This window comes from Periophthalmus magnuspinnatus, chromosome 16 (assembly GCF_009829125.3).
Source record: "Periophthalmus magnuspinnatus isolate fPerMag1 chromosome 16, fPerMag1.2.pri, whole genome shotgun sequence".
Taxonomy (NCBI): domain Eukaryota; kingdom Metazoa; phylum Chordata; class Actinopteri; order Gobiiformes; family Gobiidae; genus Periophthalmus; species Periophthalmus magnuspinnatus.
Genome location: NC_047141.1, coordinates 15,012,516 through 15,036,448, shown reverse-complemented (window position 1 = coordinate 15,036,448; position 23,933 = coordinate 15,012,516). Strand labels below are relative to the sequence as shown.

Here is a 23,933-nt window from a genome sequence, read left to right as displayed (position 1 = left end):
CTAATAAAAAACGATTTTAAAGATGTAAAAGATCTCTACTGAAATGACTTTACCTGATTTCAAACCATGAGTCAGTTTAAACTTTTAACCCCACCCACTTAGTCCTTTCTGCCACTGTGACACATGTGTGTGACACTGTGACGCATCGTGACACAGAAACAAATTTCTGAAATAAGCAGTTGTTTCCCTCTTCAATCTCTACCTACTATTTGCTTTTGTGTCACTCATGAAACTCCATCCTGTATAAATGTGTATACAAATAGATGAATTTTGTTATTTTATTGAAGAGCTACATCTGACCAACCTTTTTTGACACTCTTTGAGAGGGGCCAAACTTTTTGAGCTGAGTGAATGTTTCCTTTCACTTTTACTTTAGGGGGTCACGTTACTACGGCAACAGACAGAGAGGTTATTGTCATAGTTTGTCAGGGATTATTGGCAAGAACGGAGGGCACAATAGGTTAGGATTCAGGGGGCCAGGATTAGCAGTCCAGGGGGCGAATAACTAAAGCGGTGGGCGAGGGACGAGAGAGGTGGGTCACGGTATTATTGATCGGCTGACATTACGCGGACAGCGGGAGGAGACGGAGCAGACAGAACCATACGTTGTGTGTTGACATCAAAGTAACGGGGTTGACATTGAGCCTGCAGGGGACAGCAACGGCTCGGGGCGAGATTAGACGTGGACAGCCCCGATTTATTCACAATAAGAACGCTGTCCGCCTGCTACCTGATGAAAAACGCAAGCTTGTAAAAGAGACAGCTCGGAAAATGAAGCTGACACAATGAAATGAGAGGAAATGTCATCCGTGGCAAATTTCTACTGAAAGCTCCAATATTTTATACAGTTACGTTGTTTAAATTGGACTTTTTCTCCATGAACGAACCCAAATATGGTACTTATTTACACATCAAAACCCGCTAGAGAATAGCTGAGAAGTCTATTATTCCAATCCTCATACAATTCAAATGTGCCACGCAATACGTTTTCCCCATTCGGTAATTGTTCATTAAATTATTATTCATAGCTTGGATGATGAGGTGATTAGAAAAGTAATGAGAGACAATAGACAGAATAATTTGGGGAATGAATCCGATTTAAATATTAAGCATGCATATTAATCTTCGCTGATCCCGCAGACATTGGTGCAGTTGTGTGGATGTTATAAGCGACAGAGGAGAGCAGTCGAGCGAGGAGATTGCCAGTGGGACATGTGTCTGACGTAGCTAGGGACACAGGTCTTTCATCTGTGTCCTTCAGGCCTGACTAATACGCAAGCATCCATCACTGTCTGCCAATGTGATTGCCTACCTTGTCAAGATGGCTATCGAGGCAAAGCTAACCTAACCTAGCTGGAGCCCTGGCGATAATATCAGGTATGTGTGAAATCTGAGAGAGACAAAACAACACAAGCCTAGACCTGTGCGTACCTGCGTTGTAAATGATGGGAGATAAAGTCACAAAACAGCGGAAGTAACAAGGAAGGTGGATGAAAACTGTGATGACAAGGCAGAAGATACATACTCTGTGTATGTTAGAATGCAAAATAACCACCCACGTAATGTATTTTAAAACTCCACAATTTGTGCCAGGCTTAGAGATAACAGCGTGACTCAACTATGCAGATCGCACCCACGTCGGAGCTTTCTGGCAAAAACACGGTATGACCAGAACACTCCTACCTCATCACCTGCCTTTCAAGTGCACCTTCCCAGTGTCATACGGCGACGGGGTTAGCCTCCCACAAGCGCTAACAACAGATGGACAGAGGACCTCATAGGTTACAGTTTTCCCTTGCGTTAGCATATTCACAGACATAGACACTAATTTAGATGACATTTAATCCATTTTAGCACATAATGGATCTGTCAGATGGAGACTGATGGTGCACTGCTTGGTACTCTTTCCACTGCTTTTGCTATTTGTGTTATAAGGATGTCGAGAGTAAGGATGCATGTTTTTCAGTGCAATATGTGGCTTTAAATTCTTATTCATTTTTGAGTATTGGCAAAAAACAAAACAAAAGAAGACAGCAAGCTATAATTCCAAAACATTACATGGGTATAACAGCTTGTGCAAAACTCGTTTGTGTAGTCTCATGAAACAGGTTGATTTGTTTGTGACCGGTAATCATAAAAGAATCACTTTTCATCTTCGATTACTTTGAACCTCTGAAGAAGAAGCGATAACAAACAGGAGTACTGATAACACTGAAAGCTTAACCACGTGTTGGAAAGCCTTCAAAAACATATGTCATCTCCAGTTGGCAAGGCAGATTCATTACTCAAAGTGGTCACCAAAGAGAATGGCAACCTATCAGGGTGAGATGACTGGGATAGCAGACATTGATACGCCATTGTGATATCATTGTCATGCCAATGTAGCCACACCTCCATGACTTTGCAAACAACTGACATACCTCAAAGTCGAGCGATAGGACGACAAGTGTATTCAAATTACCCGGGTGAAAGTTTAGCAACTTATAATTTGTTAGTGGGGGAATGTGATACAACTTCAGTCACAATGTTAACCAAGTGAGAAGCCTCAGAAAGTTGTTTGTGAAACCACTGGAATGTGAGCCTTTTACATAGGGCATCGCACCATGTTGAATCTCGCTGATGTTATAGTTGGACCAAAATAATTTCAACATGTAATCATGTAACTAGTTTGGCAAGCACTGACAAGATCAAATGTTTTGTACTAGGGATGGGGCAAGTTCTCGTGCCACAAGAACTCACATGACAAAATTGCACACATTTTATCACCAAAATGTGCAGAAAAAGCATAGATATCCATGATATTCTCTTTCAGATTGTAGTTGTTTTCACTTAAGAGAAAGTACAATAGTATAACAGCTGTTTAAATAAAGAACCTATTCATAATATTAAATGTATAATTATTCATATCCGTAACATTTTTAAACTGGCAGCAACTTTTATCATCATGATATAAACGTTAATCGCAATTAGTTTGGCCATGATAATCGTGACACCAACTTTTATCGCCCTGTGCCTAGTACCACCCATAAAGAAAATAAAATTGGATAACGAAGTAAGTACAGAGAAGTGGGCATATACCAGGGGCGGTGAAAACAGGAGTTGATCGGCAATATGGCGTCTTGAAAATAAGTAACTAAAGATTGCTCAAATATGCACGAATCACACCAAATACGACTACTCTGAGAGTGTAAATGATGAGGGGAAACAACAATAACATGGTTAAAAGCTCTAAAAGATAAATTTTGCATAGGTCTGCTTTAATTAGAGTAAATAAAAAACTGCAAGACTAAATTGTAAACTGAACTACACAATGTATTGATTCTAATGAATGTCAGAATCTCGTTTTGTCCCGTATTCATGGACCAAATCCTGTGTCTTGTCTCGTTTTGTGGAAATTGTGTCTCGTCCCATCCCCATTTTGTACAGTATGCCTATATAGCCTAATCATCTTTGTCTGAATTATATATTTGTCTATCTTGCATGGACGTCACTATACAATAAACATAGATATAACATTTCTCTATGGAAAACAATGGCGTTCAGTAGTTTCATGCAATTTTATTTTCAAATCTTGTAACATCCATAATCCAGTAGCTGCTAGCACAGGTATTTGAGCACATAATTAAACCTGCTTTAAATGGCTTTCCCAGTGAATTCTTCTGTAAGCTCGTCAAACAGTATAAGTAGTGCTTTTCAGTGTTACATGGAGCAGATGGTCCAGGTGGGTGTAGTGCTGGTTTTAGATAATAACACAGAAATCATTGGAGCCAAGCAAAATGGTGGTGGGTATATTGTAGCATATCTGTATGGAAAGTACAGGCTTGTGGAAGTTTGCCTGCGTGTTGAAGCTTAGCTATCAGCAGCTCCTCTGGCTTGGCACCATCTTCTCCTCCTCCTCCTCCTCACTACCTAAGCATCTGGTACTAATGGAGAAACACTAGAGCATGCAGCGTAGAGACATGGAGGCAAGCGGAGAAGGATTGGACGTGGTCTACTGTGCTGAAAACCAATGTGAGCAAGATAAAGAGAAACCAGATAGCATGCTGTACACATATTTGAAGCTGGTTGATAAAAAAAAAGTTGAAATGAAACATATCCCATACTTTTCTGGGCATCTGCAATCCAACTGTGGCTTTGTGCTGCTTTATGAAACAAATGTACAAAGGGAGAAAGCAAAGGAAATGAAAAAAAGATAAAAGGTGGACATGTATCTGGTGTTTTTTGGCTATATTGAAGTTAGGCTATGTGGTTGTAGAGTCGAGTGTTTTGGGGCACAATCACTAAGCTTCAAATCTAAGTTAATAGAGATTGACGATACGTTTTTTTTTTCATTGCTGATGCCAATACTGTTTAGATGATGAGAAACTGATGGCTGATAAGTTATGCCTATATTTGGGCCTGATACGTCGATTTCAATTATTTCCCCAAATTATATACTACAAATGTACTCTATTTTACTATAAGTCTATAAGAGAACGGTGTAGTTACATTTTGTGCTGATAGTGTGCAAATAAAACATATTGGCCTATGCTGGACATTTAAGGCCAATAGTCAATGTGCTAAAAAGTTCAATTATTTATTTATTTTTTCCTGACAGGGGCAGAGTTCCTGACAAGGCATTGCAGTGTACCGTTCCCGGAATCACCAGTTAATCGGAATCGCAATTTTCCCATCCAAAGTTCCTGGAAGGACTTACCATCAATCGATCTAGGAGGAGCTAAGTTTACATTGATTCCTTCAGAAATAGTCTAATACCGTGTTTCAATATTCTAAGTCTCATTAAAAATGTAATGTGCTTAGTAATTGAAACTGTTTCTATCTGAACATTGGTGTCAAAAAAAGTACACCAAATTGAAAATTCTTCCATCCTTAAATATAATCAAGTTAACTGTTCCCTCATGTTCCAAGTTAGAAGTGACAATTACAGATCTTAAGTTGATTTTGAGCACCCTTGAGGCTTTCTCTGACATTTACGGTGGATTAGATAAGTGTATGTTTGGTTGAGGTTTGAAGTGACAGGCCAAAGCTTGTCCACACAGGTACTTGGTGTAGCTTAGCTGTACAGACAATGAGCTGGGAAGGGGGCGCTCGAAAAGGGGGAGGAGAGATCCATCAAACCTGGGGAGAGGCGAGACCTTCCTAAGAGGTGCAAGCTGGAAGGAATGCAGGAAGTAGAGAAGCTAAAGCTAAAGCTGAGGTGATGTGGAAGCTGTCCGTCAACAGTGTAAATTTTCCATGACTCCATCCCTCTCCTCAGCACAAAGGTAGCTGGGGGGGGGGATAGATAAGCTAGCTCTGTCTCTGTAATGAGCTGTGATTCACAAGCATGAGGAGGCATCGGGAAACTGGAGGCACAGACTAGTACTGCTGGAGCACGCAGGTAGAGTAATTTTAACTGTTGCCTTAAACCAAGAGGTATTTCATAAGGGAGGGAGAGTTCAAAAAACCTTTGTTGCATAATTTGTTTGTCTTAACAGGGCTCAGCAATTAATACTATTTTAACTGAGGTTGAGCCATGGCTAATTATCTAAAAAGGATTTGTATGCCGTCTAAACTTTGGAGTAAGAAATCTATCCAGTTTTATGTTAATGGTAATTAATTCAATATTGAAAGCTAATTGAATCAAAACTAGAGATAAATACGAGATTTAAAAAAAAAAAAAGTGAATATCTGTTGCCATATAGACCAGCTCTAAATCTGACTACTGAATTGTTCAAACTAGTGGTTGTTAACTTTTGGTAGTTCTGGATAACTGTATCGAGCTCATTATTTTGAGTTGACAGTATATTTCAACATTTACAGTTTATACTTTGGATTGACCCATTTTTTACCTCTTCACCTTCCACTTGTTCCTGAAATTTCTGGTATGAATTATTAAAAGAATCAGTAAAAAAGTTGTTGGGTTTTTTTTGTAAATTGGTGTAAATAAGATTAGGCAATTTGTAAATCACAACATGACGTAAAATGTATAAATGAGCATGTAATATGACAGAACATTTTATTGCAAGATTGGGATGCTACTATCCAGATCAAGTTTCACTGAAGCACAGACAGATGGGCTGCAAAGATTTGGAAGAATGGAGACAAAATGTGGCCTCCAGATTTAGAGGCACATCCTATACATTGAGCACAGCAGTGCCCAGATGCCCTAAGCCTTAGGCTGCAAATCAAGCCAGCTGGGTGTTTAATTCAATGCATATCCCAAATGTACACAAATGCAAAGTGCCAGCATATGGGGGCTATACCGATGTATTAGGGTGACTTTTATATGTTAAATGTGGGTTTCTTATCAGCGTATTACACTTGAATGTGTTACATTAAGGATCATCCCTATTTATCTTCCAAGGTCATGGCTAAAACTAAGGTACAAATAAAACTTTGAGAAGATGTTGTTTACTTTAACAGTTCTGTCCACCCACACGCAAAGTAATTTATTCTTCATGTGAAAACAAATGGTGGTTGGTTCTGTGTTTATCTGATAATGAATTCCGTTTTGGATTAGCACAATACAAACATCAGTGAAACAGTGGGCTCATGTCAGTGGCGAAAATGTGTTTCGTGAGGCAGACCACGCACCAAGCTTGTCCCACAGTGATAAAAGGGTCGGTTTCCACGGGCCGACGTCGAGCAGCCAATCATCTGGGTAATTGTACCGTGTTTGTACAGCAAGTTTGGCTGCCCTTTCTGAGTCAACTGAACGGTGATTCACTATTGGGCTTCAACAGTATGCAAACACAAAGGCGACAAAAGGGTATAAGAAGTTACACAGAGAATAGATTTTAAGATATAATACTCTATTGTACTAGTTATAACATTGTCAAAAAATTGATACTTAGATGCTAATCCATGCTAAAACTAGTACTGAAACAATCTACTCTTTTGAACAAGTACCAATACTGACAAGATACAATAAATAGGAAAATTTTGATCTTTCCTTAATACTTTTAGAAAGACCTTGATCTATATTAGAACTATTATATGGAGGTTTTATTTAATTATCATTGTGGTATTGAAAGACAACTTCAAAATAGTCAGTTATGATGAAAGTCGTGTGAAGGGAAATGCATGAGCAAAAGCAGGCAGACGGTGTAAGTGAAAACATGCAACATGATCCAGTATCCATAGATGTCCAGCTGTCACACCGCTGCCCCAGCCTCCACGACTCTGTCTTCTGGTCTGTTCAATCCAACCAGACAGCCCATGGGAGAAGGCCAAAGAATGACAAAAACTAAAGCTCAGAGTAGCATGGGTGTCAGGAGCAGAATGTGTCTATGGAGGGACAGTGGGCACTATTCTGAAACATGGAGACAGCCGAGACGAGGGAGGACAGAACAGGTGGAGCGTCACAGGAACACAAGGAGGGCATTGTTCGATAGTTCATCCAAGCATGCGGTCCGCGTGTCCTCTAAGTATTAATCTTTGTGAGTGTGAAGAACATAGAAATGAAATTAGTGCCATTTGGAGACTTTTCAATGTATCACTGAATAAATGTGAATGAATGATTACCTTATACAGTGATTCCCAACCTTTTTTGTATCCTGCCTTGACTCACGCTACTACACAAATAACTGCTTTTTATACTATTTTATCGTCAGTCATTACATTTGGTGTAAAAATTCAATATAATCTTCTTTTAAAATCAGAAATCATTCCAAGTATCTCCTGGTAAACGCTTACGTACCAGCGTCCCCCATTCCCCTGGTTGAGACACACTAACCTAACATAGGGCTGCTGCCTAAAACCCATAGTTGTGTTGTCAGAATACAATGATAATAAACACAATCTAGTTCTTATATTATTATTTTTAAAAATCGTAATCCATAGTTGCATAAAAGAAAACAATGGGATGAACAATTCCAAGGTTGGAGAGTTGTTCTTATTGGATAGTTCATAGCCATTACTGTTGTCCACATTCAATGGCTTCTAAAAATACAGACTATTCCATAAAAGTGATTGAGATGATTGAGATGAAGAAAGCTGGAGGTCATCATAGCTTTCTCCCTCCTCTAACTCCCTCCTCTGTCATACCGATGGTGGGGGCTGGCTTTGCTTTGGCGAACTGCTCCAACTGTCCCCCCCCAAACCAGTGCCAATAACCGCCTTTACAAACAGATGGGACATATGTGTGGGAGGACGAGGGCCATGGAGAAGATGGAGGTGGTGTGCTCAGGTTTTTGGCGAGCTCTGTCCCGACTTCCTCGCCAAAAGGGAGAGGGGCTCTTACGCTGACGGCCTGGATCAAGTGTCACCAGCTGGCATTCAGGAGGTGCAAACATGGTGCCGCCATATGACATAAAGCAAATTTGGGGGGAGATGAGGCAAAATATTGTACTGTAGAAGAGGAAATAACTATTACTATAAAAAATGCACATGTTTTAATTATTGGATTGCAATTTCAATACTGAAGATACTATATTTTGGGCTTTTGGAGTAAAGATAAATTATATTTGCAAGTATGGTAAAAGGTATTTGTTATGTTTGATAAGATGCACTATGTATCTTTTCTAGTAGCATCACCTGCTTATCTTGAAGTAGGTGATGCTATCAAGCCAGGTTACATGTCAGATCTGTGGAGAGGCAACCGCTCACAGTAAGAATGCATGTTTTTTGGTGTTTTTTTGCAATAAAATAATCTGTAATTAAATAAATGTAAGATTCAGGTGACGTAAACTAGCCTAGATTGACAGTGTTCTAGCTTTTTAGTCGGTGACATCAAACGATTAGTTCTGTGAAATACTGCATAACATACACAGATTCAGGTAAAAATGTAGACCATGTATTGCCCATGTCAGCATGCAAGCAGAGAAATCCAAATTGCCCAGATCAATTCAGCATTTGCCTATGTTTGTTTCATGTAACATTAAATCTGAACAAAAACAAAATGCCTGAGAATTGCTGCCATATAAGCGCCTTATCACAGAGTGTTCTTAACCTGTCTGCGTGAGGGCCTATCTCAGACTGGTACTGCCATTGTAGTCTGGACACACTCATGGAGGCCTATTTATAATCATGCTTAAGTCCAGTTCATGCCGGGGCTGCAGTTATGTTCACATGTTCTACAGGCCTGACCGCTCAGACAGATGCCCACACACAGACTGGTCATGCCCCACACAGGGAGGTTACTCCAACTATTTCAAAATGCTCAATTATTTAGTCAGGGTAACACTTATTTTCAGTTGCTATAAGTAACAACGACATAAGTAGATTGTAAATGTGAAATATGAATCGACTGGTTCAGTAAGGGCTGCTGTTGATGATTTGTGGCGACTACAGCTGCAAAATGTATTGCACTCAAATCAATAACAGTTCGAACAATTGCAAACTATCACATTGCAGTAAGGCAGTAAGAGATTTTCCACTGCAACCAACAAAATATCATGTCTTATAAACTTGATTGACTTCTACGTTAGATCTCTGCAAATATGTTCGAAATCGATTCTTCCATTAGTTTTGTTGTGGAATTTCTGATCGTAAAAACCTTAAAAATATAAAATGTTGAGATGTTGAGATGTTGTCTTGAATCAAAAATTTTGTTATGGCTTTCTTTATCATAATAGTTTAAAAGTTCACATTTCAATTGTCACTTGAAGACATAGTATGTAACTTGGCTAAAATATAATGATGTTTTTTTTATTGTACTAAAAACATAGAAAAATATGTACCCTTAATGTAAGTGGGCTTGCATTTCCACAAACCTGACTCATAACTCCTCCTGCTTGTTTCCATAGAAATGTTGTTCCCTTGGCTATAATATTCCACAGTATGGCATAAAACGTATCAATTTCCATCTAGAACATTCCAAAGTATGGTTTTAACTTTCCCTCTCCAGAAAATTACACGATTCCTTGATTTGTAAAAAATGTGCAATAAACATAAATTGCAAATGTAATTCTAATGTTTACCAGGGGGGAAAAAAAATCGCACATATTTTTGTTATTAAGTCCTTTTGTGAGTCATGTTGCTGCCTTCAGATATTCAGGAACACAAACTATTATTCATAAATTCTCTCTAAAACAGACATTTCTTTTGGTCATTTGTATTCATAGTTTCTTGAAGATCTGCAGCAATACACTATTTTCCATGAAATTAAATTATGATTATACCAGATAGGACAGGCATATGTTTTTGTCCTACCATATTTCCACCATTCCATTCACTCCACACCTCCTTTCCTCTCTCTTTCCTCTCCTCCGACCCCAACCCAAGTGTGTAATCAGGCCAGTATTAATACCTGCATTCCAACAGCCTGCAGGAATGTTCTTAACAATGTGGCCTTGTTCAGGTAAAGAGCAGGGAGAGATCGGGCTGAAAAACACCCCCACAATATGAATGCGGTGATAAGACTTATACTACTGAATGCATCATGTGAATATGGTGTGAGGATGCTACACATGTTCTTGACAGTAGCTCTTAACACTTAGGGCCAATCTGTAAGAGCCACACTTAGACTGAGAGTACACCACTTAACTCCTCAGCGAACACGGAGAATGGCACAGATGCAACAATGTAATCAAAGCACACATGTAGCATCCACTTTTGGGTGGAGTGAAAGATGAACTGCGTAACTTCTCTTGTGGAAGGGCTGCTTGTGTCCGTGGAGATGTCACTGCCTTGCTTGAAATATTTCACAGTATGGCATGAAATGTATCTAACTCAGATTATACATTATATTACATTACATTGCTAAAAAATACCACAAAAATGCATGCATTCTTACAGTGAGTGGGCTTGCTTCTCCACAGGTCTAATCTGTAACTTGGCCTGGTCGCATTGTCTTCATGGAGATAGGTAAGTTTAATGCCATACTGTGGAACATTCTAAGAAAAGCAACATAATGACTGCCATAAAATCCAAAACAAAACAAGTGAATAACTACTTTAAATTCATTGACTCATTCACATATTGAAAAACACAAGTGGGGGGTTTGACGCATGGGTGCATTTTGATTAAGTTTATTAACTCGCCATTTTGGAATGAAATTGGGATAAAAATTTTCCCATAATGCAATATTGATTTCCAGTCATAATTCAACAGCACAGATAATGAAAATCACCAGTATGTCTCCTTTAACCCACCTATCCTCCCTGGTCCCTCCTCCTCTGTCAGGTCTTATTATTGAACATGTGTCCTCTGTCCCCCTGATCATTACCCAGCCCACCCTTTTAGAACCCAAATGGAGCAGCTAAATGACTTTGAGAATAGTGCCCATCTTTTATCATTTACTAAATAAGGCTAATACTGAAGAGTGTCGGGTCGTACAGTGCAATGGTCCTGTTGCAAATGCATGGCTTTTTTTTCACCTACATGTTTCCAGGACAAATTTCCCTGTTTACATTTGATCTGGTGATATAATTATAGTGATTTGTATTGCCAAAAAAGATGCACCATTGCTAGAAATTAAATAATATTGTTTACGGGAAAAACTCAAACCTGCATGATATGTTCTTTTTTAAAAGTATGAAACAGTCGCTTGAAATTAAAGATTTTTTAAAGTGTCAGGTTTGGAAGGGCACCTGGTAGATCTATGGCACAAAATGAATATATATATATAAAACACAATTACGATTATAACCCTAAAATTACCTATAAATTAACTAGTGAATGGTGTGGACTTACTGTAAGCAAACAACTTCATTCTCTACAATAAACACGGCCAACTAAGAATCAAAGTAAATACAGAAGACCAGAGTACGGGATGCTCTTCAGGCGCAACACTGGACCCTGTAATCACTTTAGCTCCAAATAACAAGAAGCTAAATCAGTTATCCCACTTTGTAATTCAAACATTACACCACAATAACTATCCATCATGGCCGCCGTTTAGCCAAATGAAGAGACATGTAGCCTGACGCAAATTTATCATCTAGCCATATGCAGTTATAACCTAATTGAACCATATTGATTTGGGATTAAATATTCATATTGACTGGGATGTTTTTCCAGTTAGTCCGACTCAAAGCAAAACTATGAAATTGGAGAGTTTAACTATTACTGGAATATGAGCGTAATATTAAGGAAGCGACTTGGAGTGGCAGAGCAAAACAGGTTTGAGAAATGAGCTAGCCTTAAGAGCTTTCTACTTTTGCAGCACTAAATTGATGCAACTTCATAAATATACTTGCACGGGGTAATTGCACATGTTAGCGTGAAGAATATCCACCATTTTATCCGGGGATCACCAGGGTTCAGTAACTCCCATCTCATAGCTCTATCTGCACAAGAAATAATTTGTAATATTTTCATAACGGTAACATTTGGCCCGGTACATCCTATACTGACAGATGCAGATTGCAAATGTATCATCAATGTGTCATCATTTATCAAAGCAGAATGCATTCCAAGAGGCTGTTTGGGTTGGCAAGCTATATATTCCTTATTATGTTACAAGAGCCTTGTTTCCTTTGGTTCACTTTGGAGTGGATTGGTATGGGGCGCAAGAGTCTCCAGTGTCTAAAGTGAACTGTACCGCTCCGTTTGAGGGTGCAAAGTGGACTCTGGAGGATACTAGCTTCCAGAGGAGGCTGGGGCTGGTACAGTACGGCTCCAGGAGTGGTTAACAAACAAACAAGATGATTGGACAAGAGAAAATACAGAGTCAGGTGAAAACAAAATTGCAAAAAGCAGATATAAACATAAAACAATAATTTCTCACCAATAATTTCCTGTTTATCGACGCACGCCATTTGTGTATAATGATCAAACATAATATATTTCCAGCGCATACCAAAGGCTTTATTGTAGGGGGTCTATAGAGTCGTGAAATGGGGGAAAGAGACAGAAGAGACATTCGGCAAACTAACAACACCATAGTAACATAGTAACCATAGTAACAACCACAGATTAAATTACCACAGCACTGATCAGTAAACATTTTAACAGGAAATGACTTGCAGCCGATATGAACAACTGAATGAGTGAGCACTTTGAAAGTCAAGTTTGCTCAAGCATAGTAAAAGTGTAGTGCTGTGGTTGTTGTTTCACAGGAGCTCTTGTAAGTGAAACCATGATAAAACAAAGGCCAAAGAGGTGCTCCGGGCAGCTACCTGGTGCAGAAAATCCTGTAAGATGACACTGCAGTTTTCCCTGCGTTGCAGCCCCTTCCCTCCTGCTCAGGTGACATGGGGAGCCCCCTTTTCATGCAGACGTGAAGTCATACACCCAAGGTACTAGACACAGACCCTACAGAGCTTTTGTTATGAGGTCACAAACTTTGAACATGACTTCACTGCAATTGTTGAATGTATTGAAAACGAGAACAATGTGGATCACAGACTTCCATGCAAACACCACGAATCTACCCTGCAATGGTAAATTATATCAAAGTTTATAGTAGGGTTGTCAATAGTATGGAAAATCAGATACTAATCAATACTGAGTATTGAGTATGATGAGTTGTACGATGATTATGTGTTTTATAGATAAGCATTAGATCTCATGGTAACATAAAGAACATAAAGTACTATTACTTTGTGTATGAAAATTAAATTCTATTACTAAAAGGGAGGCTTTTTTTTCATCGTAGTGGTATCGTAATCAGTATCGAGTGAGCTCCTTAGAATTGAAATTTTATTACCGTGACAACAATCGTTTACAGTAGTCAATCTAGCTAAAATCTAACTTCTTAATGGAATGGTTTGTTATGACAATGGAAACAGATGATACTACTACTGCTACTACTACTCCTCCAACTACTACCACCACCATGCAGTATAGTTTAATGACCACAAGAACAACATTTCAGCAGTCTTAGTAGAGAGAAACTTGCACTTATCTTGCAATTTTAAAATGCATCTATAGTACACAATGATCAGGCTCTGACATGGGGGTAAACATGTATAGTATGAAATTTACTAAAACTACTGACTAAAGAACGGATGGAATGAGTCTTATCATCCAGTCAGTTGTAAATGCTGAATGAATCTCCTTATTTGGTCCACTTGTAATCTTTTCTGTGGATAAAGCCCTACATTGAGCTTTATTGCTAACAGACATCAACAAACCAGCAGTTATAGTATAATTACAGTATATCTCCCTTTCTTCTCACAAGCTGCTACAAATTTTTAAGATGTTTTATTTTTACAGTGTCAATTTATTTCTTGATGATTCAGTGTTGTGCAATGTATGTGTTTATGTGGTTAATTTTTTGCATGTTTTCCAATGAGTTTTTTAACTATAAGTGAGAAAAACACTAACCTAACCTAAATATTTATGAGGGTCTATTACTCCACAGTGTAAGATTAATTCTCTTACACCAACTCCCAAAGGCCCAGTTCAAGCAATAAGATCTCATTGTCAAACAGTGACCAGAATCCCCGGAGAGGTTAACCACTGCTGCTTAACCATTAACTAGATTAAAGTCAGGAGGGCGCATGCCGGAATGTCTTCTGACAGATGGAATGGGAGTACGGACACGGAGAGTGGATTTTGAAAGCCAAATGACTAATCGCTGTGGGTATATACTTTAGGGGTAGTTGGGGTTGGGTAAATATGCTCACCAGTCTGGATGTAAACAGATACTGTAGCCTAGTGAACTCCAAGTCACCCTGTCTCCTCCTGCTATCGCCATGGGAGACTGATAAGAGAGGAGGAATGTCCCAGGACCGCTGTCGCACATCTGAGGTAGACAGGGTTCAAGTGCATTGTTTGGAGGTGACCCAATTGGAGTGCACCAGCTTTTTATTGTCAGGGGAGCATTTAAACGGTTTTATGACCAGTGCTTGGCTAAACAACTAGGACAATATGGTAGGTTGGAAGCATTTGAAATATATGGGGAAACATAGGAGCAATGCAATGGAAATACATTTGTGATCCATAAAGAAAGATCACTTTTTTGGGTTGTAATGCAATCATATGCCTTTTTCTTAGCCTTTGTAAGCAATTATAGCTTGGCGTATAATGGAGCTCAACGGTGACCACCCACCCCCCGGTTCCAGAAATAAAGTTCTCATTAATATTTCCCATTTTTAAAAGTTTGGTACCTTGCTCAGGGTTAATCAGCTGTGTGGAAACTAATGAGCACAAGGCCTATAATGTCACTTAAAATCTGCTTTCGAAACATTATAAACCGGCAAGTTATTAAAGCATTTCACGGGATCTTTCATTATGTGCTTTATGGACTTAAAACAACTGCGTCATGAATAATAATTACCACATAGCTGGTTAAACTGTTAATGTTTGACATTTTCAAAGAGTCAATGAGAAAAATGAAGCGGGTGGTCACTTGAGCTCCATTTGCAACAGAATTCTTTTAGAATTCTTTTGCCAATGCATGTCACATTTTAAATTTTTACATTTTTCATAATTATTAACATCAGGATGAAATAACTGCAAACATCATACATTTTCTTTCATTCACACTGTATATATAGATCATCATTCCACTAGTTTAGCAACCAACTTGAAATCAAACTTTCTGAATGCTAAATAAAGGTTAATGGGACAAACAACCGCTAAATAAACTTCAAAATCAACTTGACACAAAACAATAATCCAGATTTACTCTGAAAAACTGCCAAACTCACTCAGTGAAGAACTACACCAAAACTCCTCCCCTCTCATACACAGCGCACCAGTCCAGTGAAGTAACACGTGGTTGTAGTAACACAAACTCTTATGTGTTGAGATTTTTTGGAAGACTTGCATCCAACAACTGCTGCTGGGGCAACTGTTCACCTCGCAGCAGCAACAGCTTGTACACTCCCCCAGGACACCCCAGCAGTCTGCCCGTCAGATGGGAGGGCTTAGGGTTCGAGTGGGTGCGGGGTTAGGATTTCTTCTCCACTGTCAGGAATATAATCTCCTTGGTCACAGATGTAGGGATTTCTCAGAGATTCCCCACTCCTAATTGGCTGGATCCTGATGTAGCCCCTCCTATCTACGGTCTCTTTTCTTTTGTTTTGTGTGCGTTCTGATTGATCAAGCCAAATGGTGAAGACAGAAGGAGGGAGGATTGGGCATACTGGCGCATTAAGATATATTGGCTATAGTGTTGTCACAATCCAAAAATTTCACACTCAATTTGAACCCTGATTATCAGAAATTAAATGCTTTCTAATTAGGTACAAACAGCACACAGTGAGCTTATGTTGACCTCAAGATCAAATTTCGCCCAAGTACATGGAAAAAAATCATGTACAGGGTCTTTATTATCACCATGTGGTCTTGTTCTAGTTCTGAAATTAAAGCAATTTATTTAAACTATTAAGACAAGGCTACATCTTTTTCCTAATTATATGTTCTCTTTTCTGCATCAATACTTGGCTATTTGGCTATGGGTTTCAATGTATTCTTGCAGTCTTTAAAATTGCATAAACTAGCAATACATTTCATTAGAGCAGGGGTGTCAAATCCATTTTCACTGAGAGCCACATCAGCAAAATGGGCAAGGAGCCAGATATAATGTAACATAAACTACTTTTTTAACGTGTTCCTTAGCTGTTTCTGTATTTATTACTTATTCAGGTTACAAACATTGCAAATGCATGTCCATAAATGTAAAAAAAAATATGGCTGTATAACTGCGGCTGTATTTTAAGGCAGTTGTACCTTTTAATCTACCTTGTCGTGGGCCACATAAAATGACATGGTGGGCCACATTCAGCCCGCGGGCCTTGAGTTTGACACATGTGCAGTAGAGCAATTGGGATTGACCCTAAAATGTTCCAAATTATTAATCATAAAATCAATGCAGTAACTGTCCTGCAATGTCAAAACCAGTTTCAGAAAATATTTATGATTTTTTTTATTTTATAGACCTATCAATTAGCATAGTTTCTTCAAAAATTAATGGGAAAGAGTTACATAATCTAGTCTCCAAACTGTATGTGCAACTTCTATAGATCACATGAGGAAAAATCTTTACAAATAAAATAGAATGAAATGAAGTGACCGCTCCCTGGCTGTGTCTCGCTGCAGCACTTTAATTCAGTAAAATGGATTGGCCGCACTTAACCTCGCTTAGCAAAAGTGCTTTGTGAATTTTTCAATTTTCCGACCCCCATCCCTCCGATCGCCGTAAACTGCTCTAATATACACAAGGACATATCGTACATACAGAAGAGACGAGGTAGAAGCTAATTTCAAGGCCGAATATGAAATTACCCCTCGGTTGTGTGGTTCCCTCTGGAGACTAGGAGGCATCAAGACAGCACAATAGTTAGCTGTAATCATGTCTTATCCCAGCCCTTGATCTGCTTGCTCTGTTCTTTTTACTCAGCTTCCTTCCTTCCCTCCTTACAACACCCAGTAATGACAAGACAGTAAAGGGTAGGGTGCAAAAACATCCCTTAGCACCTAACCTGGGACTCCGTACTAGTTATGTACAGTCAGTGTTACTAATTTGCACACTAGATTTTCAAAGCACAAAGGCTTTTACTTGTTAAGATCTGGCAACAAAAGACTACCAATGCTGTTTTTTTTTCTAGTCATTTAATTATATATTTCAGTATTACAGTTAGTCACTTTGAAGCCATAAAGTCTTATATGCTTTCAGATTAATTGTTTTCTTAATTTTCATTGCGCGGATAACATTTGTACTATTGATATTCAAAATCACGTTCAAGTCCTTTTTTTTTTCTTTGCAGGTCATGCATTTTGGCCAGTAGGAAATCACTATTATAAACCATTTATTCGCGTGATTCTACTTGCATTTAGCATTACAAAACAAGTTAAATTACAGTCAGCTTCTTTTCTCTGCTTGCTCAAAAGAGAATGGCTCACTTGCCCTATTAGCATTTAAGTTCTGCATCAAGTGAGCAGGACAACCATTCATATTTTAAAACCCCGACTGTCGTCATAAATCTTCTTTGTGCTAACTCAAGGATGTGGAAATGTAAACGGCAAGCATTCTTTTTATCGCTTTCCTATAGTGCTGTGTAGCTAGAGGAAAGTGAATATAACAATAAACTATCAAGTGGTATAGGCGTACTCGTATCTGTGAATACTACTAAGAAAACTGAGACGTATTGGGGTAAAGATTGACAGGTGGGGTTAGACAAGGTAATCCACAGTAACGCATTTTGTTTATGTATGCAGTGTGGAAGTCAAGGTGCAGCCGGAGCTAAGCTGTTGTAAAGCTGAAGCGGTGATCTTAGGAGGAAAAGATAAAAGGATTGATAAGTCATCTCCACTGTGAACCATATCATCACTGGAAGCTAACTTTAAACTTAAGGCAACAATGTGCTTATTAACAGTCTGTGATCACAAAGCAAAACTATCAGCGTTCATTTTGTGATTTTGTTGCATGGGAAATGAAGCTAGGTTCACGGTAATTATATGGGTACATCCAGGAGCCGTTTATGACACCACCTTTTATATTTAGTATAGGGCCAGGTCATAACAAAAGTACTTAAGTTATATTTGGTCTTTATTTTTGTCTCATTGTATAGATCATGCTGCATCTGTAGGCGTCATTGGCTTCGTCTTTGGGTTAACAGAAAGATTTAACCCCCAACCTCAAAAGCCAAAAATACAACAAAATCACAACATTTTTCCAACACTTTTATAAATGTTTTACTTTTTTGTTTCATATGAATATTCCTTGATCAAAATTATCATTGCAAAAGTATGTAACACTTTTCGCCACCGCTAATCCATAAAATTAAACAAAGCCACGATTAGACTAATATTTAACTGGTGCATCCCGGAGATCCAGCTGAGTGAAACCAACTCACTCCACAGGAATGCTCGTTGGCTGTGAAAACACTCCTGACTTGCCACCTCTAATAGCACGATGGCAGCCTCTTTGTCGCTGCTTGTTTATATGGGGATTACCAACTGTGACTTGCGGTGAGGGGTGGATTGTTAAAAAAAAAACCTGGAAAAGAAAGGTCCTTTTTTTCCACAGAACTTCAAGTGATGACAAACAGACATTTCGGAGCAGGCTAAAACGTGTCCGCGAGAATGCCACTCATTCCAAGTTAGAGCGTTAGCAAACAAACGAATAAATTGCCACCACCAGTAATTATAGCCAAAGGGGGTGAAACCTGGTAACCTAAAGGTCTAAATGACAAGGAGGTAGTGCCATCTCCGATCCTACTCTGTCCCATAGGTTTCCGCTGTGTTGTAATATTTAAGTATAGTAGTAACTTCAACTTGTTCAAACGTGCAAGCCTATACATTAACTTACTTCTTTTAGCTCAAGTGGTGACAAGCAGGGGAACGTTAGTCTAGTATTACTTTCAAAGCTCCACGGACTTTTATCTTACCAGGGTTTTTCTCTGCCTAATACCATAATAATTGCACAAAACCGCAGGGGGCAACTTTTGATGCCGGAGCAACAGGAACACAAATTAAAAATAAGGAAATAGCCATGGGAATTAAAGTGAAGGTAGACAATGAGGCTGACAATGTGTGTTAGTAGATGGCACCTTGAACTCAGCTAATGCTTGTCAATGCAATTTTATCTAGTTCACTTAGAATACTTTGATTTTTGGCAAGTCTTTGCTGATAAAATGATGTTACGGTTAGATTTCATGCTTGATTTGGCAAAGCAGTCAACGGCAGTCAGTGTAACCTCAATTACGAGACAATTTACTAATAGCATTAAGAATGAGGTTGGAATGTTAAAATTCAACTACAAAAGCCAGTCTGGAGCTCTAAAACCCGAGCCTAGGTATGGCATGTGGTTTAGTTCAAATGTGCTGAATACAAAAGAAGAAATCTTCCAAAGACAAACAAAAAGTCTGACTGTTGTATCACATCTTACCACTAGATGGAGTCAAGAGCAACAGCAGCGTTACTTCGCCTTCAGTCCAACATGAATACAACAATACTGCTTTATGGTGTTACGACGTCTTGTCTGTAATGTAAATAGCGAGCATTCCTGAAGTACAATAAACTTACATTCACTTTCTAACGCCTATACTTTGGGGGCTGATGTTTATCAACTATGGGCCTGAGGTGGGATACGCTTTGGGTAATGGCTGGTTGGTCATGGGGTCAAGATATAGACATTCTGTACCATAAAACTGACCTATACATACATGTTTCTTGGGAATGAAAGAATTGTAGTAGCCAAGACAAAAAAAAATCTGTATTAGATATACATATAGATATATTTAAAGGTGTACTATACAGCTTTTTCTGGTGGAAAGCCTGCTACCATTTTGTCTCCATGGCAACTTTGAAATGATCCACGCTAAAAGCATTAAATTTTGCTATCTTACATTTGTTCAATTACAGGTGGTTTATTGCTCAACGTGCATTTAGATCTGTCACAATAACATATTTTGAAGTTCTATATATTGCTGAATAAAATATAGACAATAAACGATAATCAAACAAATTTATGCCACTGACACAATAACCCAAAAGTAGAAGTATCCCCAAAAAACGATTCTAAATGTATGATATGGTAAAAAAAATACAAACACTTAGCAGTTAGTTTGCATCTATAATGAGTCATAGAAGGTATTTATCAACCCTCCGCAGCTCACATAATAATAAAACAGGAAAAATAACAAAAAGTTCCCAACTAGTACTAAGAAAAAGCACCTATGATAAATATTGCCCCTCAAAAATGATTGTTCCATCATATATTGAATGATAAGTCCATATAGTATTTATTGACAGTGACAGGCCTACATGTGAGTGGGGCTGCCTCTCCACAGACCTTGCTCCACGGATAAAGTGTAAGTTTAATGTCATACTGTGGAACACTCTAGGTAAAGCAAATACACGTTTTGTCAGTGCATCGTCATGAAGCACTGATCTAATGTCAAAAACTCCTTCTGTGCCAGTACGTTAATTGACAAGTTTAGATTTACTATCTGTCTCCACCTAGTCCTCCTTTTACAGACAGTCATAAACCAAGCTCATAATTTGCTTCCTCTCCTGATTAGACAAAGTAGTCGGTGGCATCCCAGGACTGTTAGACCAGAAACATTAACCTCCTTGTCTAGGTGAGCGGGTGAGCGGGTCAGCAGGTCACCGGGTACCAGGCACAAGCATGCCAAGCCCCTCCGGCTGCCGGGGTGGGTTGCTAGGCGCTACATGTCATAACGCTTGAGTAATATGCAGCGAATTGAGAAGGACGAAGCACATTAACACATGTAGTCTTTAAGGCCATGTTGACAGAGCTGCAAGTTACAAGCATGCGACCAGTTATATCCGCATGTGGTCCTGTGTCAAAGAAATCCCGCTGAGATGGCTATTATTAGGCACAACTATGCTTAAGAGCAAGAAGGTTCCAAGTCCAAAACACCAGGGAACAGAGTGACTTTAATATTTACTATCCCAGGAGAAAAGAAAATTCCTCCCGTAAGATTTTAGATGGAAGAAATCTGCAGATGATACAGGGGTCTACACTTTCATCATATGTTTAAACTCAATTTTTTGTCATGCAGTGTTGTACAAACGAATTAATGAAAACTCAAAATTGCAACCAAAACACAACATTACTTTTGTATATAAAAGAACTAAAGGAATACATCTCTGCCAAGGCACTAGCCTCTTCTCGCGACCTTAACTTCTGCTGCAAGTTGCAATTCCCACAAGTCCAACTCATTTCTATAGGCAAACAAAATACAAAAGTGAAATTCAATACTTGTTTTAGCCACCACAGCCAATTACTTAACTCTTAACTCATCGCTAAACACATGGCCAAGAATTTTCTGTAACTTTTATTAACTGCACCTAATTAGTGGTAATAAAGCATGAAGAAAGACTTAATTAATGATGAACTAATAGTTAATTAAGAATGATTCAGGCTTAGTGACTAGTACCTGTTTAATTAATACCTAAACTCTAACCAAGAATTTTCTGTAACTTTTATTAACTGCACCTAATTGGTGTTAATAAAGCATGAAGAAAGACTTAATTCACGATGAACCAATAGTTAATTAAGAGCAATTCAGGCTTAGTAACTAGTATGTGTTTAATTAATACCTAAACCCTAACCAAGCATGAATAATTCTTAATAAACTATGTGTTCATTAGGAATTAAGTCTCTGTTCATGCTGTATTAAGGCTAATGACTAGTATCTTTATGTATGTTTATTTAATACCTAAACCCTAATGCCTAAACCTAACCCCTTAATTAAGTAGTTACCAAGCATGAATAATTCCTAATAAACTATGTGTTCATTAGGAATTAAGTCTCTGTTCATGCTATATTAAGGCTAATTAAGGTGTAGTTATTATAAGACATTTCTTTGAGAGTGCCCCTACCAATTCCTAAGGCTCCTATACTTTCCAACACTCTAGTTGAGACTGCTTTACCCCACAGCTGTCTGTACAAAGCAACGTGTGGCGTCCAAGTTCCAACTCATCTATATCAATTACACATCAGTATTTTGGCACCTGTTGGACAGCTTCATAAGGGCAGACATCACAACAACTGCCCTGGAGTCAATGGTACAAAGAGTAGAGGCGTATACCATAGCCAGCGGATGGGGACTGAAAAAGCAGAGGCAATATGAGGGTGTTGCCCGGCACCCAACCCCACCCCGAGGCTCCTGCTACCCCAGCCACCATGCAGGCTCACTTAACAAGGACCTGTGGTAGACTTAACCAAATATCCCACACAAATAATACAATTCAGTGTACACATGGCATGAATCTGTGACTTATCTGTGATTTCAAGCTAAGGTTGGTGTTATGTTATTGAAAAAGAACAGAGGTTGGATGCAAAATTAGTGAATGTTAATTAAGTTGTGTTAGATTATAGAGGGAATGTGGACAGGTAATGTTAAAAAAGTGAACAAAAATCTAAAAAAAAAAATGGAAAAAAGAAGGGGGAAAAGGGGTTAACAGTCACCTCTGGCTTTGTTGGATCGGGGTAGACTTCAAAGATGCCTAGTACAGTTCTGGATAATGAGCAATTTGGTAGTAGACTAAAAGCCCCAGAAACACGCAGTTTTAACTTATTATCACTAAACTATAAATGATAACTTCACTGGAGTAAATATCGCCTTGAATGGGAAATTAACAGGTTGCACAGAACAGAAGCATCGTGTCGGGGAAAAACGCTGCAAGGGACGTAATGTAAAGTGCGTGCGTACGTGGAGTTGGTGCGACGAGTTTGAACAGGTCTGCGTAAGTCGCGGGATCTCTTAAAGCGCAAAAACTGTAGCCCAGAGCCGCATAAAACTTCCCCAAACCCAGTCCAAAAGCGTTTAGCCTAAGTGAACAGTTACCAGGGCGATGTGCAGCGTCTTTGAAAGAATGAAAAGCGATGACTTACCTTGCAGTGCCAAAAGCAGCAAGGTGCACGAGAGAACCGCGCGTTCGAATGTTATCCCGGCGTCCATGGCTTCGTTTCCAACTTTTTTACCCGCAGAACAAGTCAGCGTGCAGGGAGAAAGTGAAATGCGCCCGGGCTGTATTAGCAGTAGCAGCAGTAGTAACAGGTTTAAGTCTTTCTTCTTTTCAAAGCTCCCAAACCTGCGCGGACCTCTCCCCCTGCTCCGTCTCTGCACTCACGCACACACAAACTAGAAATCTGACGCTAGTGGCAAGTCCTCCTCTTGGTTTGATATATTTGCACAAAGGTGACCCCCCTCCCTGCGCGGTACAGCCCCTCCCCTCTTCTCTCTCTCTCGCTCTCTCACTCTTTCTCTCTCTGTCTCTCACTCTTCTCTCTTTCCCTCTCTGTGTCTCTTTTTCATACTCTCTCTCACACACTCTGTCTCTCTCTGTCTCTCACTCTTCTCTCTCTTTCCCTCTCTGTGTCTCTTTTTCATACTCTCTCTCACACACTCTGTCTCTCTCTCTGTGTTTCTGTTTCACACACTCTCTCTCACTCTGTCTCTCTCACTCTTATTCTCTCTCTCTATCTCTCTTGCTCACTCTCTCTCACCCTTCTCTTGCTTTCTCTCTCTGTGTCTCTCTGTCTCACACACTCTCTCACTCTCATTCTGTCTCTCACTCTCACACACTCTTTTCTCTCTCTCTCTGTCTCTCTCTCACTTTCTTTGTCTCTGTCTCACTCTCAC

At 39.1% G+C, this 23,933-nt stretch overlaps 1 protein-coding gene across 3 annotated transcripts in view; it reads right to left on the bottom strand.

Moving 5' to 3' along the window:
* The window catches only part of bcam (basal cell adhesion molecule (Lutheran blood group)), a 71,172-nt gene extending 47,713 nt beyond the window's left edge, over positions 1–23,459 (bottom strand). For all 3 annotated transcript variants that reach the window (XM_033981186.2, XM_055227558.1, XM_033981188.2), the window contains exon 1: positions 23,183–23,459. In XM_033981186.2, coding sequence (XP_033837077.1) covers positions 23,183–23,249 — 67 coding nt within the window. In that variant the 5' untranslated portion in view covers positions 23,250–23,459. The remainder of the gene's footprint in view (positions 1–23,182) is intronic.
* Between the last annotated feature and the right edge of the window lie 474 nt (positions 23,460–23,933).